Source organism: Sander lucioperca, chromosome 16 (assembly GCF_008315115.2).
Source record: "Sander lucioperca isolate FBNREF2018 chromosome 16, SLUC_FBN_1.2, whole genome shotgun sequence".
Lineage (NCBI taxonomy): Eukaryota > Metazoa > Chordata > Actinopteri > Perciformes > Percidae > Sander > Sander lucioperca.
Genome location: NC_050188.1, coordinates 27,429,906 through 27,450,751, shown reverse-complemented (window position 1 = coordinate 27,450,751; position 20,846 = coordinate 27,429,906). Strand labels below are relative to the sequence as shown.

The 20,846-nt window shown below is 40.0% G+C and overlaps 1 protein-coding gene across 2 annotated transcripts; it reads left to right on the top strand.

Annotated features, from left to right (window-relative positions):
- The first annotated feature begins 27 nt into the window (after positions 1-27).
- umad1 (UBAP1-MVB12-associated (UMA) domain containing 1) lies at positions 28-19,043 on the top strand. Of its 2 annotated transcripts, XM_031279324.2 has the most exons (5): positions 28-45; positions 83-101; positions 776-864; positions 9,176-9,261; positions 17,977-19,043. In XM_031279324.2, exons 3-5 carry the CDS (start codon positions 783-785, stop codon positions 18,250-18,252), a joined length of 444 nt encoding a protein of 147 aa, XP_031135184.1. In that variant the 5' UTR covers positions 28-45; positions 83-101; positions 776-782; the 3' UTR covers positions 18,253-19,043. The 2 variants fall into 2 exon arrangements, with proteins under 2 accessions (XP_031135184.1, XP_031135183.1); XM_031279323.2 differs by lacking the exon at positions 28-45 and having other exon boundaries at positions 85-320.
- Positions 19,044-20,846: the final 1,803 nt, after the last annotated feature.

Below are 20,846 nucleotides of genomic sequence, written 5' to 3'. Positions count from 1 at the left end.
ACATCAATCAATAGTTCCGCTACATATTGCTGACACACCATCGTTGGTCATAGTACTGTAGGTGTAATTATAGTTTCTACACGAACACGGACCATATTGAGGTCAGTGACGTCGGTGTGATAACATAGTGTTATGATAACACGGATGATCTCTGATATTGGATATTGCACGGATACAAGTACAGACGGAAGATTATATCCTGTGGTTTAACAATATCTTAACGAGACTAGCAGTTAGCGGGGCCGTACTAAGCTGAAAGGAACCGAGAGGAGTTTGAATTTCTGGCCGAAGTCTGAACCTCATGACTAGACACAACGACAGTAAGACCGCCAGTCACTTTGTAGAGGCCTGGGGAAAATACACATGACTAAGTTATGGGATACAGTTCAAACAGAAAGAACCCACCGTGACCGTAACTGTCAAGAGCATACAGTGAATATAGTTGATGAAAACAGTTAACGTTAGCTATGTTGATTCATTTCAAATGAATACTAACTTATTGATTAGTAGCTCATTGTTCGATTAACTTCAAGAAGGAAGCATTTATTTATTTTATGTAGCTAGCTTAAATGTAGAACATGCTTTCAAAACTATACATGAAGTCCTATGTCAACGAGAGAAGCATTTCTGTCTTCCAACAGTTGAACTTTGAGTGTAGCTAACATGAATCATCACAGCAAATAAAATGGCGCTCGAACTTGAATAAATAGGGCTAAATACCGGCAGCTCCCTATGGCTCTGACTGAGTCTAACCTCTGGTCTCCTCCGTTGACAGGATCATCATGTTCAGTTTCCTTGGACTCCGCAACAACTCAAAGAAGCCCACATCCGACAAGGAAGTAGATGGAGGCTTTGTTGTCATTGGTAAGAAGCACAATCTTAGATAATATGAAATTGGGACTTTGGCATTTGGAAATGCTATTTATTCATGGCACTCCATATTTGTATGTTTAAGTTATTGGCGTAGATTTCGGGGGGGGCGGGGGGGGGGGGTTGTCAGGGGAAATGCCCCCCCCCCATATTTAAAAGAGCTAGAACCCTAACCCTAACATATGAAAGACAACCCACTCCTCAAAAGAGGTCAAAATAACCGTTCAGTGGGCTCAAACATGTTTCTATCCTTCTTAGGGCTGCTTCTTACAGGGTTTCTGCAGGGTTTTAAAAAGTCTAAAATTTCAAAATCAAAATTTTAGGCCTTAAAAAGTCTTAAATTCGCTGAAGTATAGTGTTCTCTTAAATCATTTTAAACAGTCTTACGTCCATGCAACGCTACCTCTAATGCTCTTTCTTTTTTATTCTGTGGTGTTGTAGTTCTTTCTTTCGCTAGTCCAAATATAATTTGCTGTATTATGACTACAAATGAGACCAACATGCAACTTATAATGCAGCCAATCAGCTTTGGTGTGATTGGTGTGAGTCTCTTTCAGATTGTATCACAATTTTCCGTCATTTTGGATGGTTGTATTATCTAGATTAGTGGCTCCTAATAAAATGGATCTAGTATTTTGTATCTACTGTTGCCTTTTAAGTATGACATTGTTAAAGTGACAGCATTTTGAATGGAGTTTGGTGTGATATTCCCTTCATTCTTCCCCATATGGACGTTTTCCACAGCAGACATTTTGACTTGTCATAGTCGGAAAAGCACAGCTGAAATTGATAACTTTAACGATGGCGCAGTTCCATCAAGTGTCCCAGTAAGCTATTTCAGTGGGTCAGCATGAACAATACCAGGACCTCTCCTAAGTGGAATGCAGCCCCCTCAAAACCAATGAATCATTTGGTTAATTATGAATGAGGCTTCTGGTAAATGTCTGTTTAATTATTAAAAGGTGAATGTAGCTGGATGCTAGCTGGTTTTCAGTTAGTAAGATTCAGAATGTTACGAGTAAAATGCTGCAAAAATATAAACAAATAAATCAAGTAAACTGGCATTCAGATGACCAATGTTCATGTGGTATTACACATTATTACACTCTCATTTAGTGTTTTGAGCCTAATAAGATGATCAGTAGGCCTGTAACAATAATTACATAATTCTCTAATTGTCAATTATTTTACATAATCGAGGTTTCTTTGTTGAACCGCAATGAAGTGCCAACATTAGCTAAGGTCTTAAGGCGTATGGCTGGTAATTGTTGATTTTTTTTAGATATGCCAAATTGTAATTATATATCATAAGTGATTATTGGTCGGACTATATATTTTTATTATTATTTCAATTGTTAGTTGTTGACCCTATACACGTTCATAACAACATAAATGACAAGTGTTTTTGATAATAAAGAGGCGTTGTTTACTGCATAGGGTGTGTACTTGTGTTATTATATTATCTGGGTCACATTAGAGTGATATAACCAAAATATGTACTCTGGGATTCATTTGATTATTTCTGAGGCAACTAATTGTACAGTACCATGTGGAAGGGTTCCAGCTCTGATGGTGATCTGTACAGATGGTTGTGACTGTGAAGGGAATACAAAAAGAAACGTGCTCCTTGTCTCATGATGAGCATCCTTCACTGTGTGACAAAATCTGAAATATCACACATTAAGCAATTTCCTTGTGACTTTCGTTTTGCAATAATAAAAAACCTCTCTCAATCGGAAACGTATATCCTGACCCTTGGAACAGTAGCTTAACTGAAGAAATCTAAACTCAGGGGCCTCTTACTTGCATCTCATCAAGGTACGGAGATCTTGAGACGACCCCATATAGACGGCCACTTGGCATCACATGGCTTGAATTGCATACTTCGTTCACAAGTTGACAACTGAGCTATTTCCATAGTTACTGTACAAACTCCATTCAATAGAAAGGATAGTTTGCCGGTTTTCAACCAGCTTTGGGTTAGGGCTGGGGGACGGTATGCTTTTGTCCTGATTGGATTCTTTCTCGATACATGGGAGTATTGCAATTTTCTTTTCCTTCTTTAACAAAAACAAAAGTTGAATAATGCACTTCTAGAGACAATATATCATGAGATATTTCTAAAAACTGGTTGTTATCTAAAAAAGAAAATGCACCACACATGTCAGTCAGTCAGTCTGACATTTATTTCATTTGTAAAGAACATAACATGGATTTTCTGCATTTTCAGCTTTTGATCTGTTTTGCTGGAAACAGATATGATGTAGTCGCCGTCAGCGGTACCGTAGAAACAGAACATATTTAGGTAAATCATTGGTAAAAAAAATACATAAAAAAAAACTTGATTCCAGGGGAAAGACTACATTTTAAAAATGGTCAGAAAAAACATTATGATACATACGATTTTCGATCATTTTTGTATCATTACACTGTGGGGAGTTCTTGTCAATGAACTGTAGTAAACTTCCGTCCATCTTCCCAGCGTCAGATCTCCACGCTCCTCTCCCAGCTCCAACGCGGCGGGTAGAGTAATCTGGCGGCGTTTCACTGGCTCGAGAGCTGTTCCTGGAACTACAGATTGTACTTCCTTATATGGACACAAAGAGTATAGAAGTCTCTCTCTCTCGTTCTCTCTCAAACTCAGGCAGAACTTAAATTACACTGTAAAACTAGTCAGCGCTAAACAAATATAAACCAAGATTTATTGTAGTTATTTTATTGGTTACTTCACCTAATATGTTTTCAGAAACATATTTTAGTGCACTGTTTGGCTGAAATACAAAAGTTTGTGAACAGGAAGTGGACAACATACTGTTTCTTATTATGAAAACGGAGGCTGAAGTTGCATTGTTGACACTATGACAATCTATATAAGCATATAAAGAGAAATTCCTATTTTATCTGCTTTTATATATTTAACTGTTTTAACTGCTCTTTAATGTTTAATTTCTTATACTGCACTGTAACTTTTATTCTTGTATTTTATCTGTTTTTAATTTTTTAACCTGTTTTCATGTAAAGCACTTTGAATTGCCCTGTTGCTGAAATGTGCTCTACAAATAAAGCTGCCTTGCCTTGCTAAAAACCCCTCAGGTGAAATGGTAAAACTAGGCAACACTGATCAGATATGAGCCAAGATTCTGTAACTGCCTCGCTTGTTTTTGCCTAAAATGTTTTCTGAAACATATTTTAGTTTACCGTTGAACTGTAAGACGAGATCGTTTGTTACCAGCCGGCCACCATGTTGCTTTCTGTGACGTGCTCGCGTTAATCCTCTGACACACCAACCAGACGGCCGACCCTCAGCAGAAAAGTCAGTCGTACTGATCAGTCAGCTCCCCGAGGTCCAAAAAGTTCCTCAGAACACACCGAAGAGACGCCGACTTGAGCGTACGTTCTGCACGTGCGCGAGACGTAATACAAAAAATGAAAACCGGAAATGACCGCGTCACGTGGGTCTGGCTTCTCCAGCCGATAGTAATGGCGGCTTGTTCGAAATACGATCTCATATCTTATGAAAATAGTTCACTGAAACGTGTTTCTGAAAACATTTGAAGAGAGAAATAGGCCGTGCAGTTGCTGAATCTGTCTTCTTTTCAGATCAACAAAGGTCAGTTTAAAAGAGTTTCGTCAGATTTTGAGAGACTCTAGTCACGCTCATCCCGCTCGTTATTTCCAGGTTAGCTCTCTACCAATCAGATTGGTGGAGTGAGTCTGACTGCCCGCCCTCCGACCCAGCAAGTCAGGTTGGCTCAAATGAAGGCCGACGGCTCCTCCGACTGACGACGGCACGGAAAACACACCGAACAGACTCGAGTCACCGACCTCGCCAGACTGTCCAACGGCAGATTATCGGGTTGGTGTGTCAGGGCCATTACGTCACCCACCAGTGACTGGTGTGGCGCAGTGCATTCTGGTAGTTGTAGGTTTTATACCGTCTGAGTGAAAGAGAATACGACAGCCCCCTTTCCTCTGTTTTCTCTGGCCATTTAGCACCAATTAAAAGATCTACTGCATAGACAGCCCAGTTTTTATGAAAAGACCATCTTTCCAGTGGTCAAATACTTCTTTAAGAAGAAGTATAGCTAGTATACCTATGGCAAGTATGTTATATTCTGTTGTTCATAATAGCCTTGCCATTGCGTAACAATGAAAATGTATGTGTATGGAATTATTTTAATTTGAATATTTGGCTAGTAGTTTGTGTAATTTTTTACCATAGTAAAGAGCGGTGTATATCCTCCCATTGTGGTATTTCTAAGCCATCTGTTTCTACCTTACACCACAATAATCTACATGGATCAAGGTCCATCCTTAATAAAACTTGTTATACTTCATCTCCCAGAGAAGTGCAGCGTTATTTGCTGTTAATCCTCGCCGCGGCTTTAATTGGAAGAGCTGGTGGAGCTGACGCAGATGGTCAGGAGCGGCATGTTATTTCTGGCAGAGGAGAACAAGTGTCCGAGCCAGGCTTTCTTTTTCAGATTGATGCAACCAACTGAGCTCACTCTCTGCTTACCATTTAGTCATCTCTTCTTATCAAAGATGGCCTCATAATTAGCAATGTGCTAGTGAATGGCTAGTATGAACTCAGACATGTCAATAATGACGAGGCATCCCAAATCCAGCTCGATGTGGTCACCTGAGGTTTCATTATCAGAGTTGAAGGAGACTTGAAAGTGTTCTTTGTCCTTGAATATTAAGTTTGTCTTTACTCATGTTCTGGTAGACAGTGTTTCAGCACGGTCTTAAAAAATCTAACATTTCAAAATCAAAATTGTAGGCCTTAAAAAGTCTTAAATTAGCTGAAGTATTGTGTTCTAGGTAGGGCTGAACGATTTTTGAAAATAATCTAATTGCGATTTTTTTTCCAAATTTTATTTTTTTAAGCTCTCTGTCTTCTGTATTATTCAACAAAGACAAACAATAAATCATTTTATAGTATGAACAACACACAATTACACACTAGACAGTTAAAAAAGTAAAAATATAGTATATACACACACACACAACAGTGTATTTTTTTTTACAGTGCACAGAGAGGAGCTGCCTCCAGCCCCTCCCCCTCATGAAGTTGCGTGCTGCCGTGTGCACTTGTTCAGAGAGGCTATCGTTGCGTTAGCATGTTGCTGGTGTTCTTGCCGTGGGATTAACTGTACTAATAAAACCGTTGAAACACCGCGGCCACGCTGCTGTGAAAGCTCCCCGAACGTCATTTATCAGTCTGGTTGTTACCCCTCTCAGTGGCAGCTCCTCCACTCATATCTTTATAACGGAGCTAACCGCTAATCGGAGCTAACAGCTAATCAGAGCTAGTTGCCAACCGAGCCTTCAGTTCTGCGTTCCTGTATCCATTAACTGCACGTATGGACTCGAACCAGAATAAAACCCTTCATTTTATTAAAATGGCTGTAAAAGTTTTAAACTACAACTCAGAGTTGTTTGAATGACAGAAATCAGCTCAAGGTACGGCGTAGCGTTAGCGTGCTAGTTGATGCTTTCTCTGCGGAGTGCAGACTGATTTGCTTTCGCGAGTCATGTGACCAAATCGCAGCCTTTGCGATTAGGAAATCGCGTTTTAACATATCGCGATATTATCGCAAATGCAATTAATCGTTTAGCCCTAGTTCTAGGTCTTTAATCATTTTAAAAAGGTCTTAATTTTCATGCGTCCATGTCACACTACCTCTACCTTGCGATTGTCCAAATATAATTCGGTGTATATGTACAGATTTCCCCCTGTCACTTTTATTCAATTTGAATACATTTATTTACTTTGCAAGTACTTTTATGACTCTGCATTTCGTTGTACTTTAATGTCGTGATATAGGTCTTACATTTCATTCATAAAGGTCTTAAATTTCATTCATAAAGGTCCTAAAAAGTCTTGAAAAGTCTTAAATTTGACTTGTTGAAACCTGCAGAAACCCTAGGTAGAGTTGATGTACAAAGGCTGAGCTGATGGTCACACACAGGACTAACTAACAGGTGTGAGGAAGGCCAGACCAAGTGGAAGCTTTGGAAAGTCCCAGCAGGGCAAGGCTGCTGTCACTTCTGGCCCTTCTTTCCCACCTGTGTTTGGCCATCCAGACAGTAGTCTTGCATTGCCAGACCTTCCTCCACAGCGCTGCAAAGGAGGGTCTGGCTAGTCCACACAGCATTCCTGGATGGGAGAAAAACGTGCTCTGGTTTATTGGCATTTCATTAAACCAATCACAATCGTCATGGGTGGCGAAAGGTACCGGATGCAGTGACAGTGCCTCTTCAAAATAGTCTCGAGAAGGAACTTGTTTTGGTAGAACATGTGTACGTTCAAAAGTAGTTTTAGTCGTGCAACAGAAAACTCAGTTTGGACAGATAGTCTAGCTAGCTGTCTGGATTTACCCTGCAGAGATCTGAGGAGCAGTTAACCATAGTCCTCACAAATCCACCAGAGGTTAGAACGCCAACACAAAGAAAGAGGAAGGTGATGGACATCCGGCTGAATGAGGGACAGGAGCTTGAAGACTTCTAACACATACTGCAGCTCTCTTATGTTTAGGGTTGTGAAGTGCTTAACAAGCAGAGTGAATGGGATCCTGATGAGTAGACACATTGTAAAGACAGAGCATTAAAAACAGCAATGAAAGAATAATGTAAAATAAAAACCATTAAAACACATTATAGACAAGAATATTGGATACACAACAAATTAGGAGACATTAATAAATACATGAAAATTAAAACTATTAACAGCTTTTCTAATATGACATGGTAAGCAGTTCCAATGGAAAAGACGGCTGCAAATAACCTTTTTTATTTTTAAATTATATATTAATACATTAATTAAAAACTTTGTTTCTTTTTTGTTTTGTTTTGTCTCAATGAATCGATTTAAAACGCTCATTGAATGAATGAATGAATGAATACATGAAATCTGTATTGCCCCTCTGGGGATTTGGAAAGGACAGCATATTAGGGCTGGGAATCACCAGAGGCCTCACGAACCATACCATATCATCAGGATACTTCTGTCACAATACCATATTGTTGCGATTTTAAACATATTGCAATATTCTGCGATGTATTGCAATTTATTACCTTTTTTTCCAACTTCAAATTTTTCCCAATTTCAAATGATAATGAATGAAACTTTGTCAACATGTTTAATCTAAAATGATAAATGGCTCTGTTTGTTCATCTCACTTCAATGTTACTACTGCAGAATGGGATTGTCAAGCTGACAAACTGACCAACACATTTATAATAAAAGATTGATACGATACCGTATTGCCACGGAAAATATTGCGATACTATGCTGTATCCATTCCCCCCCCCCCCACCCTTACAACAGTAACAAAATGCAGCGGGCCTGTGGCGAAACGTAACCCAACGTTACGCTGCGGTGGCCAATTATATAACCAGAGATCAGACTTGTCAGTGTGTTTTGAGGCGGAGAGAGTCCCGTACAGGAAACAGGAAACATCACTGCCTCTATCGCTGCCACAAGGAAGTTCGAAAACAAAAAGCACTGAACTGCCCAGGAGTTTGTGTAATAGCTGAATGTTTCCTGCAACAACAAAGCACTCGCTATGTCTCGTTCTTCTCTTTTCTTTCTCTTTCTCCGTGAAGTGCGGTCAGAAACGTTGAGATCTATTAACGATCTGACAGAAAACAGGAATTATGAAATATAAAGTCTACTTGTGCTTTGTTGGGGGGGTTAACGAACACAACAGGATGTCACACAAATGGGCCGTTTCATTAACACTTCCCCCGGCCGCGCCGCCCTGCTGAAAATTGCAGGATCAGCAGTTCAAGATCAATCAGTTTTTTAAATCCCTAATGTGATCAGAAAAGCACCCCTCCTTGACCTGCATTGGGCTGAAGGAAAAGCATACTGTAAAAAATTCTCAGCACAAAATCTTTTTTGTTATATTCATAATTATACATGACTGTATTATGTTACAGTCATGCTAGCATGTTTCTCTGCTAAAAAGTATTGTTTATTTAAATGGATTTGGTGAGTTTGGCGATCTCTGGGCTGTTTCATGTTAAACTAAAAGGATCTTACTCTTTAACTAAAAGGTCTATCTCTGTAGGGATCCATCCCATAATATTGTCAGACACTTAGAATAATAATATGAGTCTGTCAGTGGCAAAACAAGCACTTTTTGTAGACATAAATTGAAGGTGCGCAATTTCCTTTAGCGTTACATTGTAGCTTGTTTCGCTGCCGCGACTGCAGCGGTCTTGCTTAATACTAGACCAATTTCAAAGATTGTTGTAACTTGTTAATAACCTTCTGTCTGTCACATTTCTTGTGCAGGAGAGACCGTTGAAGAACAGAGGAGGAAGATTCAGAGCATAAACATCGTACAGCCGTCAACAAACGTCATAGTGCAGCCATCAAGGGTGAGCTTGTTGAGGTTTTCAGTTCATGATATAAGGATTACCCTGTGGCATTGGAATCAGCAGCGTGGAACTCAATAACCAGAGCAATGAAAGGAAGACAGCATGTTGTCTTCAACATAGAAGCCTTGTTTCTTTTTCATAAGCGGAGGGATTCAGCTTTGGGACCAGTAGCTGTGAGCATCCCAGCTGGCCTTGTCCTGCATGGCTCATACAGAACAATCCCCACTGCTGTGATGTTGACAGGTGCTGGGGGCCCAGGCTGAGCCAGCATGCCAATATGGCCCACTACCATTCACCACACTGGCATTTAAAACTGAGCCGAGACAGAGGACTCCAATAAGCTCTGCTGGCCTTCTGATTGTTGTTACATACACGTATGGGCCTTATTACTTTTTAATTGCTCAGTTTATAATTAAGGACATTTTTGGGGACAGTGGTGTGCACACATTTGGTCCATATGGCATTCTGGAGCGACCACATGTCACACAGTTAGTGATTGGCTCATCCCTCTAGTTTTAATCACATGGTGCAACAGGAAGCACTGAGACGCAGCAGCATTGTAACCTCACTCCAGAGCCTACATAGTCAACACACACACACACACACACACACACACACACACACACACACACACACACACACACAGTCCAGATGTAGATTTAAGCCAAATTCTAAAAGCTTTTAACTTAAGCTAAACTACAGCCTGTGCTTGTAACCAAAGTTGTCTTGCAGCTAGAGGAACAGCATTCTAACACTGTTGCCTTTAATAGTGCTGTACAATTCTACAACCAATAAGTCCTCCGAACTAAATGAAGAAAAATGTTTGTGTAATTGGCCTCCAAAACACAAATATTGTGTATATTATATACATGAATATTGTGATATTTTTAAACATATGTAAAATTACAAAAGTTACGGGAAAATGCATCAAAATAGATTCATAACAAATTAAACAAGTTTTCTTACAACACAAGGTTTATTTCAACTGATGGTCATATTGTACTGGTCCAACATGAATAAATAAATAAATAATGACCATGTCTACAGAACAGGACATGTTCTACTGGTTAGACAGTATAACATATATAAATAAAGAGAACAGGACATGTTCTACTGGTTGGAGAGTATAACATATATAAATAAAGAGAACAGGACATGTTCTACTGGTTAGACAGTATAACATATATAAATAAAGAGAACAGGACATGTTCTACTGGTTAGACAGTATAACATATATAAATAAAGAGAACAGGATATGTTTTACTGGTTGTACAGTATAAAATATATAAATGAAGAGAACAGGACACAACTTTTCTTTCGCTTCTCTGATTTCGTTCCGTTTTGTTGTCTATCTATTTCTTCACTCACACTGTCACTCTGTCGAAATATGCACACGTGGTACGCTCCATAGGGTTTGTCACGTAGTGGACCCGTGCGCTGACGTGTACTAACATGTGCAGTTGGCACGGTAACTGGCCAATGAAAAATATTGCATACGTACTGCGACACTTTCGATATATTGCGATGACGATATTGAGTTGATATATCTTGCAGCCCTAACTGTATTATGACTACAAATGAGACCAACATGCAACTTATAATGCAGCCAATCAGCTTTGGTATTATTGGTGCGAGTCTCTTTCAGATTGTACCACAGACAAAACAGATTTTATTCTTCAGCTATGGGGAAGTGCAAGTTTAACGATACTTGGCTTGAAAAAACTGAATTTAGGGCGTAGTTGATGTAGATAGTAGAGCTGCAAAGATTAATCGATTAATTGATTAGTTGTCAACTCTTAAATTAATCGCCAACTATTTTGATAGTCGATTAGTCGATTGGTCTTCGGTGTTTTTTGCCCCCAACGTCTCCTTCCAGGCAGCACAGCAATGGTTATGTTTAGGGTTAGCTGCCTGGAAGGCACCGTTTCACCGGAGGCAAAAAAACACGATTGAGCTAGTCGGTTTGAGTTTTTTTTTAAGACAAAAGTAAAAATTCTTCTGATTCCAGCTGGTTAAATGTGAATAATTTCTAAGTTTCTTCTCTCCTCTGTGACAGTAAACTGAATCTCTTTGAGTTGTGGACAAAACAAGACATTTGAGGACGTCATCTTGGGCTTTTTGGGGAAACACTGATCCACATTTTCACCATTTTCTGACATTTTAGAGACCAAACAACTAATTGAATAATCGAGAAAATAATCAACAGATTAATCGACTATGAAAATAAAGAATAAAGAAATTAAGGGTGATAAAGGTGTTGTGATAAAGGTCTTACATTTCATTCATAATGGTCTTAAATTTGACTTGGGGAAACCTGCAGAAACTCTGTACAACTATTTTGATAATCGATTAATCGTTTCAGTCACTTTTCAAGCTGAAATGGCAATCTGTAAAATAATCGCTAGTTGCAGCCCTACAGTTCAGTTCCCAAGTGTAGGATCTTTATTTTGTACTTTTTGTACTTGTACACTGTGTCGGGGTTCATTACCGAAAACAAGACTCTGTTGCTCCACCCTCCCTGTGCTCCAGTCCCAAAGGAAACCTCTGCCTCTTAATTGCAGACAAATAACCATTTCCTGTCACATCTTCTCTGCATTTATTCTCACATGTGCCTGTTATTACATGCTAGAGCACATCTGCCACTCTGGATGAGTTTTTGTATTCAGGCCCGCTCTACTCTGAAGGCAGTACACGCTACAAGAAATATCGCTATTTAAAAGGAAACTTTTAAATAGCTCATCAAGCACCTGTCTTAATAAAAAGCAGCATGTAAAAAAGAACATATTTCTCTTCAAAGGTTAAAGGTCCTATGACGTGCTGCTTTTTGGATGCTTTTATATAGACCTTAGTGGTCCCCTAATACTGTATCTGAAGTCTCTTTTATATAGACCTTAGTGGTCCCCTAATACTGTATCTGAAGTCTCTTTTATATAGACCTTAGTGGTCCCCTAATACTGTATCTGAAGTCTCTTTTATATAGACCTTAGTGGTCCCCTAATACTGTATCTGAAGTCTCTTTTATATAGACCTTAGTGGTCCCCTAATACTGTATCTGAAGTCTCTTTTATATAGACCTTAGTGGTCCCCTAATACTGTATCTGAAGTCTCTTTTATATAGGCCTTAGTGGTCCCCTAATACTGTATCTGAAGTCTCTTTTATATAGACCTTAGTGGTCCCCTAATACTGTATCTGAAGTCTCTTTTATATAGACCTTAGTGGTTCCCTAATACTGTATCTGAAGTCTCTTTTATATAGACCTTAGTGGTCCCCTAATACTGTATCTGAAGTCTCTTTTATATAGACCTTAGTGGTCCCCTAATACTGTATCTGAAGTCTCTTTTATATAGACCTTAGTGGTCCCCTAATACTGTATCTGAAGTCTCTTTTATATAGACCTTAGTGGTCCCCTAATACTGTATCTGAAGTCTCTTTTATATAGACCTTAGTGGTCCCCTAATACTGTATCTGAAGTCTCTTTTATATAGACCTTAGTGGTCCCCTAATACTGTATCTGAAGTCTCTTTTATATAGGCCTTAGTGGTCCCCTAATACTGTATCTGAAGTCTCTTTTATATAGACCTTAGTGGTCCCCTAATACTGTATCTGAAGTCTCTTTTATATAGGCCTTAGTGGTCCCCTAATACTGTATCTGAAGTCTCTTTTATATAGACCTTAGTGGTCCCCTAATACTGTATCTGAAGTCTCTTTTATATAGACCTTAGTGGTCCCCTAATACTGTATCTGAAGTCTCTTTTATATAGACCTTAGTGGTCCCCTAATACTGTATCTGAAGTCTCTTTTATATAGACCTTAGTGGTCCCCTAATACTAGAGGGCGACCGATAGTGGATTTTACCAATACCGATAGCTAGGTTGGGCCGTATTTGCCGATAACCGATTAATCGACCGATAGTATTTATAACATACAGTTGACAAAATACATACATTGTTTCAAAAAAAGTCCAGACGCTTTTGCCAATAATCAAAATAATAATGTCATATTTATTGATATTACACCCACAGCAATGCTACACAAGCATGTGTGTTGTCTTAAACAGTTCTCCTACATATTTGGAGTCATCCAGTGCAAAAATAAACATAATGAGCATTATAATTCATATAAAGGACAAACAATCTCAAAACAGTGACGCCATTCTTCTCTGTAGAACGGTAACAGACGATCTCTGACCTGGAGGGATCTATCTTTCCCACTTTATACTATATATATATATTTGTTCTCGCTTGGATGCCCATATAAGGCGTAATGTGTGACGGACCTGCCTTCCCATTGGTTGAAAACATAAACAAAGGCATCATGGGAGATCCCCTTGTCGGTAGCACCTACTGTCTATGGGTAGCACGGAGTTAGCGGCAGAAATGACCGAAAATGCTTTAAACGAGCATCTGATGTCAGCCTTTTCCGCACAGCATGTGCTCTCCGTGCAGCGCGCAGTAACACGTGTCGAAAATAAACAACACGAGGCATCAGTGATAGTTTTTATTTCGCCTCTAGAGGCCGCTATTGTAATGCATGATGCCAGCAGACCCTTCTCAGCTCTCGTGTACTGTGTAATGAATGACAGCGCGCGCTTCTCAGCCGCTCCAGCAACGGACGCAACCATCGGTACGGATTTTTGCCGATAACGATAGTTCCACCAATCAACTATCGGTGCCGATTAATCGGCAAAACCGATGAATCGGTCGACCTCTACCTAATACTGTATCTGAAGTCTCTTTTATATAGACCTTAGTGGTCCCCTAATACTGTATCTGAAGTCTCTTTTATATAGACCTTAGTGGTCCCCTAATACTGTATCTGAAGTCTCTTTTATATAGACCTTAGTGGTCCCCTAATACTGTATCTGAAGTCTCTTTTATATAGACCTTAGTGGTCCCCTAATACTGTATCTGAGTATCTTTTATATAGGATAAAGTTCCCTTGGCCTTTGGAATTAAAATAGCCCCACATCATCACATACCCTTCACCATACCTAGAGATTGGCATGGGGTACTTTCCATAAAAACATCTCTCAATGCAAATCAAACCAGCTATTAGGCTAACTGAAATAAAACCATGCCAATCTCTAGGTATGGTGAAGGGTATGTGATGATGTGGAGCTATTTTAATTCCAAAGGCCAAGGGAACTTTATCAGGATGCATAGTATCCTGGATCCATGAAATAACTGGCCTTTAAAAATAAAAATCTGCCTGCCTCTATGGGAATTTAACATAGGGGTGTACTGACTTATGCCCCCTGTATTTTAAGGAAGAACATTTATTTATTTACGATACATTATTCATTCACAAAGAAAACTGGTGTCCTTAAAGATTGGATTTTTCCTCATTTTTTTAATTAAGGCATTTTTTATTCCTCTTTTTAGTCAACTTTAGCATGGGTGTATTCACTTATGCTGAGCACTGTACACCCTCACAGTTTACAGCATTGTATCACCCTACAGTCACTGCTGCTGTGAGTTTGAAGGCATGTTGTATGTTCAGTACACAGTTAACAGAGTAGAAGCATAGTATAATGCTGGGGACTACTCCTTTCCACCTTCTTCATTCAGCTGTTACAGAAGATACCCAAAAATGTGATTTTTAATATCAGTAGTAACTTAAATATTTAAAGCGTTGATACCACTCTACCACAGTGCCACAATAAATTAGAAGCCAAGCAGTGAAGCCCAAAATAATCACCTACTTACCCAAACACTGTAAAAGTTGATAGTTAATTATTGGAGCTTCAAGAATGTCCAATCCCACTGTGAGAACAACAGAAGTGTTGTGTTTTCATGTTTGATATCAGAATCGACAAGAATGTTTGTTGTGTGATCACATTAAGTTGGACAGTTTAGTATTGTCAGGACAGGATTTTTGATGTTGTTTGGTTGTCTAATTTTGTCGGCTCTGGAAGTGAAAAGTAAGTCGCAGCAACACTACCCATCCAACTTTTCTATTATGATACAATGAAATTGCTGGAAACTTGGTGATGAAATGACTAGGTCGTGCTTTGGCTTAGGTCAGTTTTGTTTATGACACACAGTGGATACGAAGAAGAAAGCTCTGTTGGCGTTGCTTCTCATTTGGCAGAGCAGGGTTATGTAAATCCCTCAAAGCCTCAGCAATGCCAAGACTGTTAGTACAAATTTGCACGTCAGAGTTTTCCAGAGTTGAACTTTTGGGGAAGAAAGTACAAACTTCCTTCATGAGCAAATGGACTGACAAGTTGGCAGTTCCACTGAATTCAGTTGATTTTGGTTTGTTGTGACCGAGCCTAGAGATATGTAGTTAATTTAGTTGTACCGATTTGGCATTTCACTGTTAGTTTGCAGCTTAATATTTAGTCTTGCTAAAAGCACTCATCTCATTGTGCTAGCTATTATATAATAAAGCAAGAAGTGGCTAACTTACTACTACATGTCTGCACTTTTATTCCATCTGATAATTCCTTATTTACTGTAGTGAAGAAAATATACATTTCAACTTTGACTCCTCCAAATACAATACAATGTACTGTACAATCTACTTAAAAGACTCAATAGCTGATTAAAGTGGCCATATTATGCTCATTTTCAGGTTCATAATTGTATTTAGAGGTTGTACCAGAATAGGTTTACGTGGTTTAATTTTCAAAAAACATCATATTTTAGTTGTACTGCACATTGCTGCAGCTCCTCTTTTCACCCTGTGTTCAGGTCTCTGTTTTAGCTACAGAGTGAGACCTCTCACTGGTGTAACATCTTTGTTGGCAGTCGCACATGCTCAGTAGCTAGGTAAGGACTACATGAGCTAGCTAGCTGTTTCTCCAACTTCAGTAGTACAAGGCAGGATTAGTAGGGAGACTTCTTCTAAACGAGGGCGCACTTCCAACTTTGTGTGGAATACCTGCAGAACAGGGACATGGAAGTAGTTCTATACAATATATTTTGTAGATTAGGGTGAATTCGTGTGTTGTAGCAGTGTTTTGCCATTGAGAACGAGCTAGCACACTAGCATGCTAACTGTTAGCCCCCTAGGTTCCTCGTCTCGGCTAGTGACGTAGAAAGCCGTGCAGATTTTGACCAGCTCACCCAGAGACTGAAGGCAGGACATAATATATGATAATGGATAATAGATGATAATAATATGGGCACTTTAAACAACATTTTACATACATACAGTCTGTACCAATGGGAAACCACTTCGGTGTGCCTCATCAAAGCGACAATGAATTCCAGAATGCCCACTGTAATTTACCAGCAGTCTCTCAGTTCTTAAAGCTTTGTTTTTGGCAAACTGCGCTAATTAGAAACAGCATGTTGGCAATGTGCATGTTAGTGCAGCACTGCACACAAAATAAATCCAAAACATGACTGAGGCCAAAAATCACATTCCAGGAAACCTTGTGTAGTCATAACTACGTTGAACAAAACTAAATGTCTTGAGCTCTGCTAACTATCCCCAGGGACTGCCTATGTCATTATACCCCAATAAAAAACATGTGGGACTGGCCAAACTACAAATACTGATGATTTTGCTATTCTCAAAGCCTTAGCAGTATCGGAGTGAACATGGACTCAGGATGACACTACAAGCAGGTCGTAGAGTCACCAAATCAAATGGGTCTTTCTCTCGGGACCATGACTATATTCACTATATGCCATAGCACTCCAAAAAGAGGTGCAATCCCAGAAGTGGAACGTCGTGGATATAAACTATAATTATGACGGTGTCATGTCATTCTTATGCACAACCCTTCAAATAAAATGTTACTGTATATTTTAATGGAGCCTAGCTGTATAGTTTAGGCAGACACAGAGGTCCTTTTATTGCCAATCATGCATGCCCATGACCTATCTTTCATAATAGGCGGTCTATATAAACATTTTGAAGAGAAAACATAAAAGTGGCGTTGCGTTTTCACTTTTTATTCCGCGTTTAGACGAGAGTTTTGGGGGAGAAATCGGCGTGCATATGGTGACGCAAAAGTGTGTGAAATGTGATGTAGTATGCACACCAGGCGGCTAGGTGGTGGTGTGAAGCACTGACACACAACACCACCAAGTCCACGCGCCTGCTAGAACCTTCCTTCTACTTCTCTCCCTAGTAGCACCGAGCCAATACTTGGCGAAGAGAACAAAAGATGACAATTTAGTCTGGACAGACGAGGAGGTGGAGTTATTGTTCCAAACAATGCACACACACACACACACACACACACACACACACACACACACACGCGGCACACACACTTGCACAGTGCGTTTTTACCATTTAGACGGGAACGTGATGGTGGAGCGTTTTTAAGATTTCCACTCTGGAGGGTGGTTTCACTTTTTTGCGTTTTTAGGCCCCAAAAACGCCGTCGCCGTCTAAACGAAAGGCACATCTGATTTTTTCAATTTGGGGATTATTAATTTCCTCTGACCACAGTTCCTGTAACTCTTTCAGCTCCTACTTCAGGGCAGGGTCTTTTCCCTTTTCAGCATAGTGATGGTTAGATGGCTGTTATAACAACAAAAGGTCAGTCCCTATGGCCACTTGGCCAGTGTGAATGCAAATGGAAAAACCGGTTTTGGGGGAGAGTAGTTAGTAGAACTGTTTAGAAGTGCACTGTTGCTATAACTACGTTCCTGTAACTACTTGGTCGGAAAGCGGCTTATGAGCAAATGTGTATCTAAAAGTAATATAAAACACTGCGCACTGACCCTAACTCTGTCTCCTTTCCCCCCCAGTCATCCTGTACAGTTCCAGCTCAGCCCACCGACACAAAGCACCCTGCAGCTTTCCCTGCCGGCGCGCCCATAGCAGGGCCCTCGGCAGTGGAAGCTGCTTCAGCTCTGCCAGATCTCCTCGGGGACGTCCCCTTCACTCTGGCTCCCCATGTCCTGGCCATGCAGGCAGGGCTCCCCCTAATTCCTGATGTGCTGCTGTCCCGGGACATAAACTACAACCTGACTAGTTTCCAGTACGACTTCACTTTAGAGAACTCTGTGCTTCACAACGCCTAGTCTGTTAAAGTTTTACTATCAGGACTGGCATCAGGAGTTCACGCTGCGGGGGTCTTGGCTGATTGTTGGTTATTTGAGAGGTTCCAGGCCTACAACATATTGAACATGCTCATATGATACTGTAGCAGTATGAAGTAAAAGCTCACAAAAATACATTAAACATAAAATAAGTTGTAGAACTGCGAAGCATAATATTTCTGTTATTAACTCCCTATCCATTTTCTAATTTCAATGTAGTCATTGCAATGACATGACATGACATTGGAAAGGACACAAGGAAGCATGGACACCTCACTGGCTGTACAAGTCATGACGGTGAAAAAGTTTCAACTTTATAGCTTAATGGGAACTAAATGGACCTGTGGTTTACTGTTCCTGGTTGGGTTGCTCTCAACGTGAACACAGATAACGCAGTTAGGGCAACTGCTGTTTACTTTGATTACAGATACAGGCCTGCTTATGATAGGTTAAGACATTGTGACTGTCCAGCCCATAGGCACACTTCAGATACAGTGATGTGCCATGTGTTTTAATGATGTTGTCTAACTGAACAGGATCGTTCAATGTATTACTACTTGGGTTTCTGGCAGTTGTGATGACTTTGAATGTGCTGAGATCTGGGGACATTGCTACAAATAGGCAGAGGGGTAAAACACGTGAAATGTTGGTGCCCAGTGTGCACACAACTACAGGAAGTACTGCACATTAGGTCAAAGTTGAACCAAGACATTGGATGGTTTACAATGGTGATGTTTTACAAAGTTTGGGTAATAAAGTTACCCTTCACCTTTGTTTTCTCTTCCAAATAATTGTTTGTTACTAGTCTAAACCTTGTTTACTAGAATTCTGCTACCCGCACCGAACCTGACAGGTCCATCCAAGATGTCAGGTTTTAGGCCATCTTGTTGTGTAAAGGCCAATTTATGCTTCTGCGTTAAACCGACGCTGTAAGTTCATACGTAGGTACGTGGAGATACCGACCACACGCCGGCCCCTACGCACGTCTCTCGGCCGGTTCTCCTTCTCCGTCAACAAGATGAAATCAAGGAGAGGGTTAACTTCTCCTGCTCCCACCAGGTCAGAAAGAACAGGGGAGACACTTTGTTTCTCTCACTATGACTCTAGAGTCGGTACTCACTCTGAAGATAATCACCATCACTCTCTCAGTCACTCTACCACACACACACACACACACGCACGCACGCACGCACACACACACACACACACACACACACACACACGCACACACGCCGGCCCTGCTATTCTGTTAAAGAGATCAACACACACCAACGCACAAGTATAAACTTCAGACCACTTACGTAGGCTACGGAGAAAGCTCTGCGTGGAGCCTCTGCAGAAGCATAAATCAGACTTTATACCTCAGGCTTGGGTTGCGTTTCTAAATGTATTTTGTTAGAAATGAGTTTCTCTAACTGTGCCAGTCTTGTGGGTCTGTGTTTCATACGGAGTAGTGAATGCAGCTGTTGCACTTCAGTTCTAGTTGGGTTGGGTCTTAAACACCCAGGCATGAGCCAGCTTCACATCCCAGTTTTACGTCTTCTGGCTGCTCAGGTTTTTTTCCCCCCCGTCAGACATTTTAGTGATGCCCCCATTTTTGCCAGATCTCAGCAATTATCTTGGAGAGTACAATCCATTTCTTACAGATATGAATGGAGGCCAAAACTACAAAAATAAAACCCAGGTCGTACTAAATTGAAATTATACTTTAAGTGAAGGTTTGTATTTTATTGCATAGGCTTCAGGTAATTTGAGGAAATGGCACCTAGACGATGAAGCAATAACTTGTATGGAAGCTTAGCACTAGGACAACAAATAGCCTACCTCCCATAGAGTTCAACCCAGTTCTGCACTAGAATCATGGCGGGTCTGTTGAATCATCTATTTATGCACAAACTGCAACATGTGGAGATTGTTTGAGTGATAAAGTGAAAATGTCCGGTAATACTCTTGCGTAATAATTAAATATGATGTGATTTATGTTTGACATTATATGTTGCACTTCATACCACAATTGTTTTTTTCATACTATACTACTATATATATAAAAGTAGGTACATGGAGATACCGACCCTACGCACGTCACTTGGCTGTCGCTCGGCCGTGGTAGCGTTGCATTTCCCCCTACTATATATATATATATACATACAGTATGTATATGTTTATATATCTATGGTTCTTCCCTACCAATCGTCACCATGGTTGAAATTTGCTCCCTGAATGTGGCCTTCTTTTTGATCAAACATAATCTTCTACCAGGATTAGTTTATTGTAGTATTTATTATGGTTCCATTAGTTTTTGCTTTTTTGTGTTTATGATACACATTTTTCAATAGAATGCAGTCAAATACATACAATTAGTTATTTTGCTCAGTATAACTTTCTGCACTTTCTACCGAAATGACAGCATGTACTGTACTGAGTGTATACCTAAGATATACAGCTGTATGATTACTTTTTGAATGGTTTTAGAACCATTTCTAATAATCAAATGAAACTCATATGTCTGTTGAATTGATGTTCAGACTCCGGTAGTCCTGGTTAACTTTGTCAGCACACGGCCTCCATTTGCTCTT

Bases quoted from the DNA above. Each gene is read 5' to 3' on its own strand.
- umad1 (XM_031279324.2), top strand. From the start codon at position 783: ATGTTCAGTTTCCTTGGACTCCGCAACAACTCAAAGAAGCCCACATCC. The intron at 865-9,175 runs GTAAGAAGCACA...TTTCTTGTGCAG, and splicing joins TGGAGGCTTTGTTGTCATTG to GAGAGACCGTTGAAGAACAG. The intron at 9,262-17,976 runs GTGAGCTTGTTG...TTTCCCCCCCAG, and splicing joins TCATAGTGCAGCCATCAAGG to TCATCCTGTACAGTTCCAGC.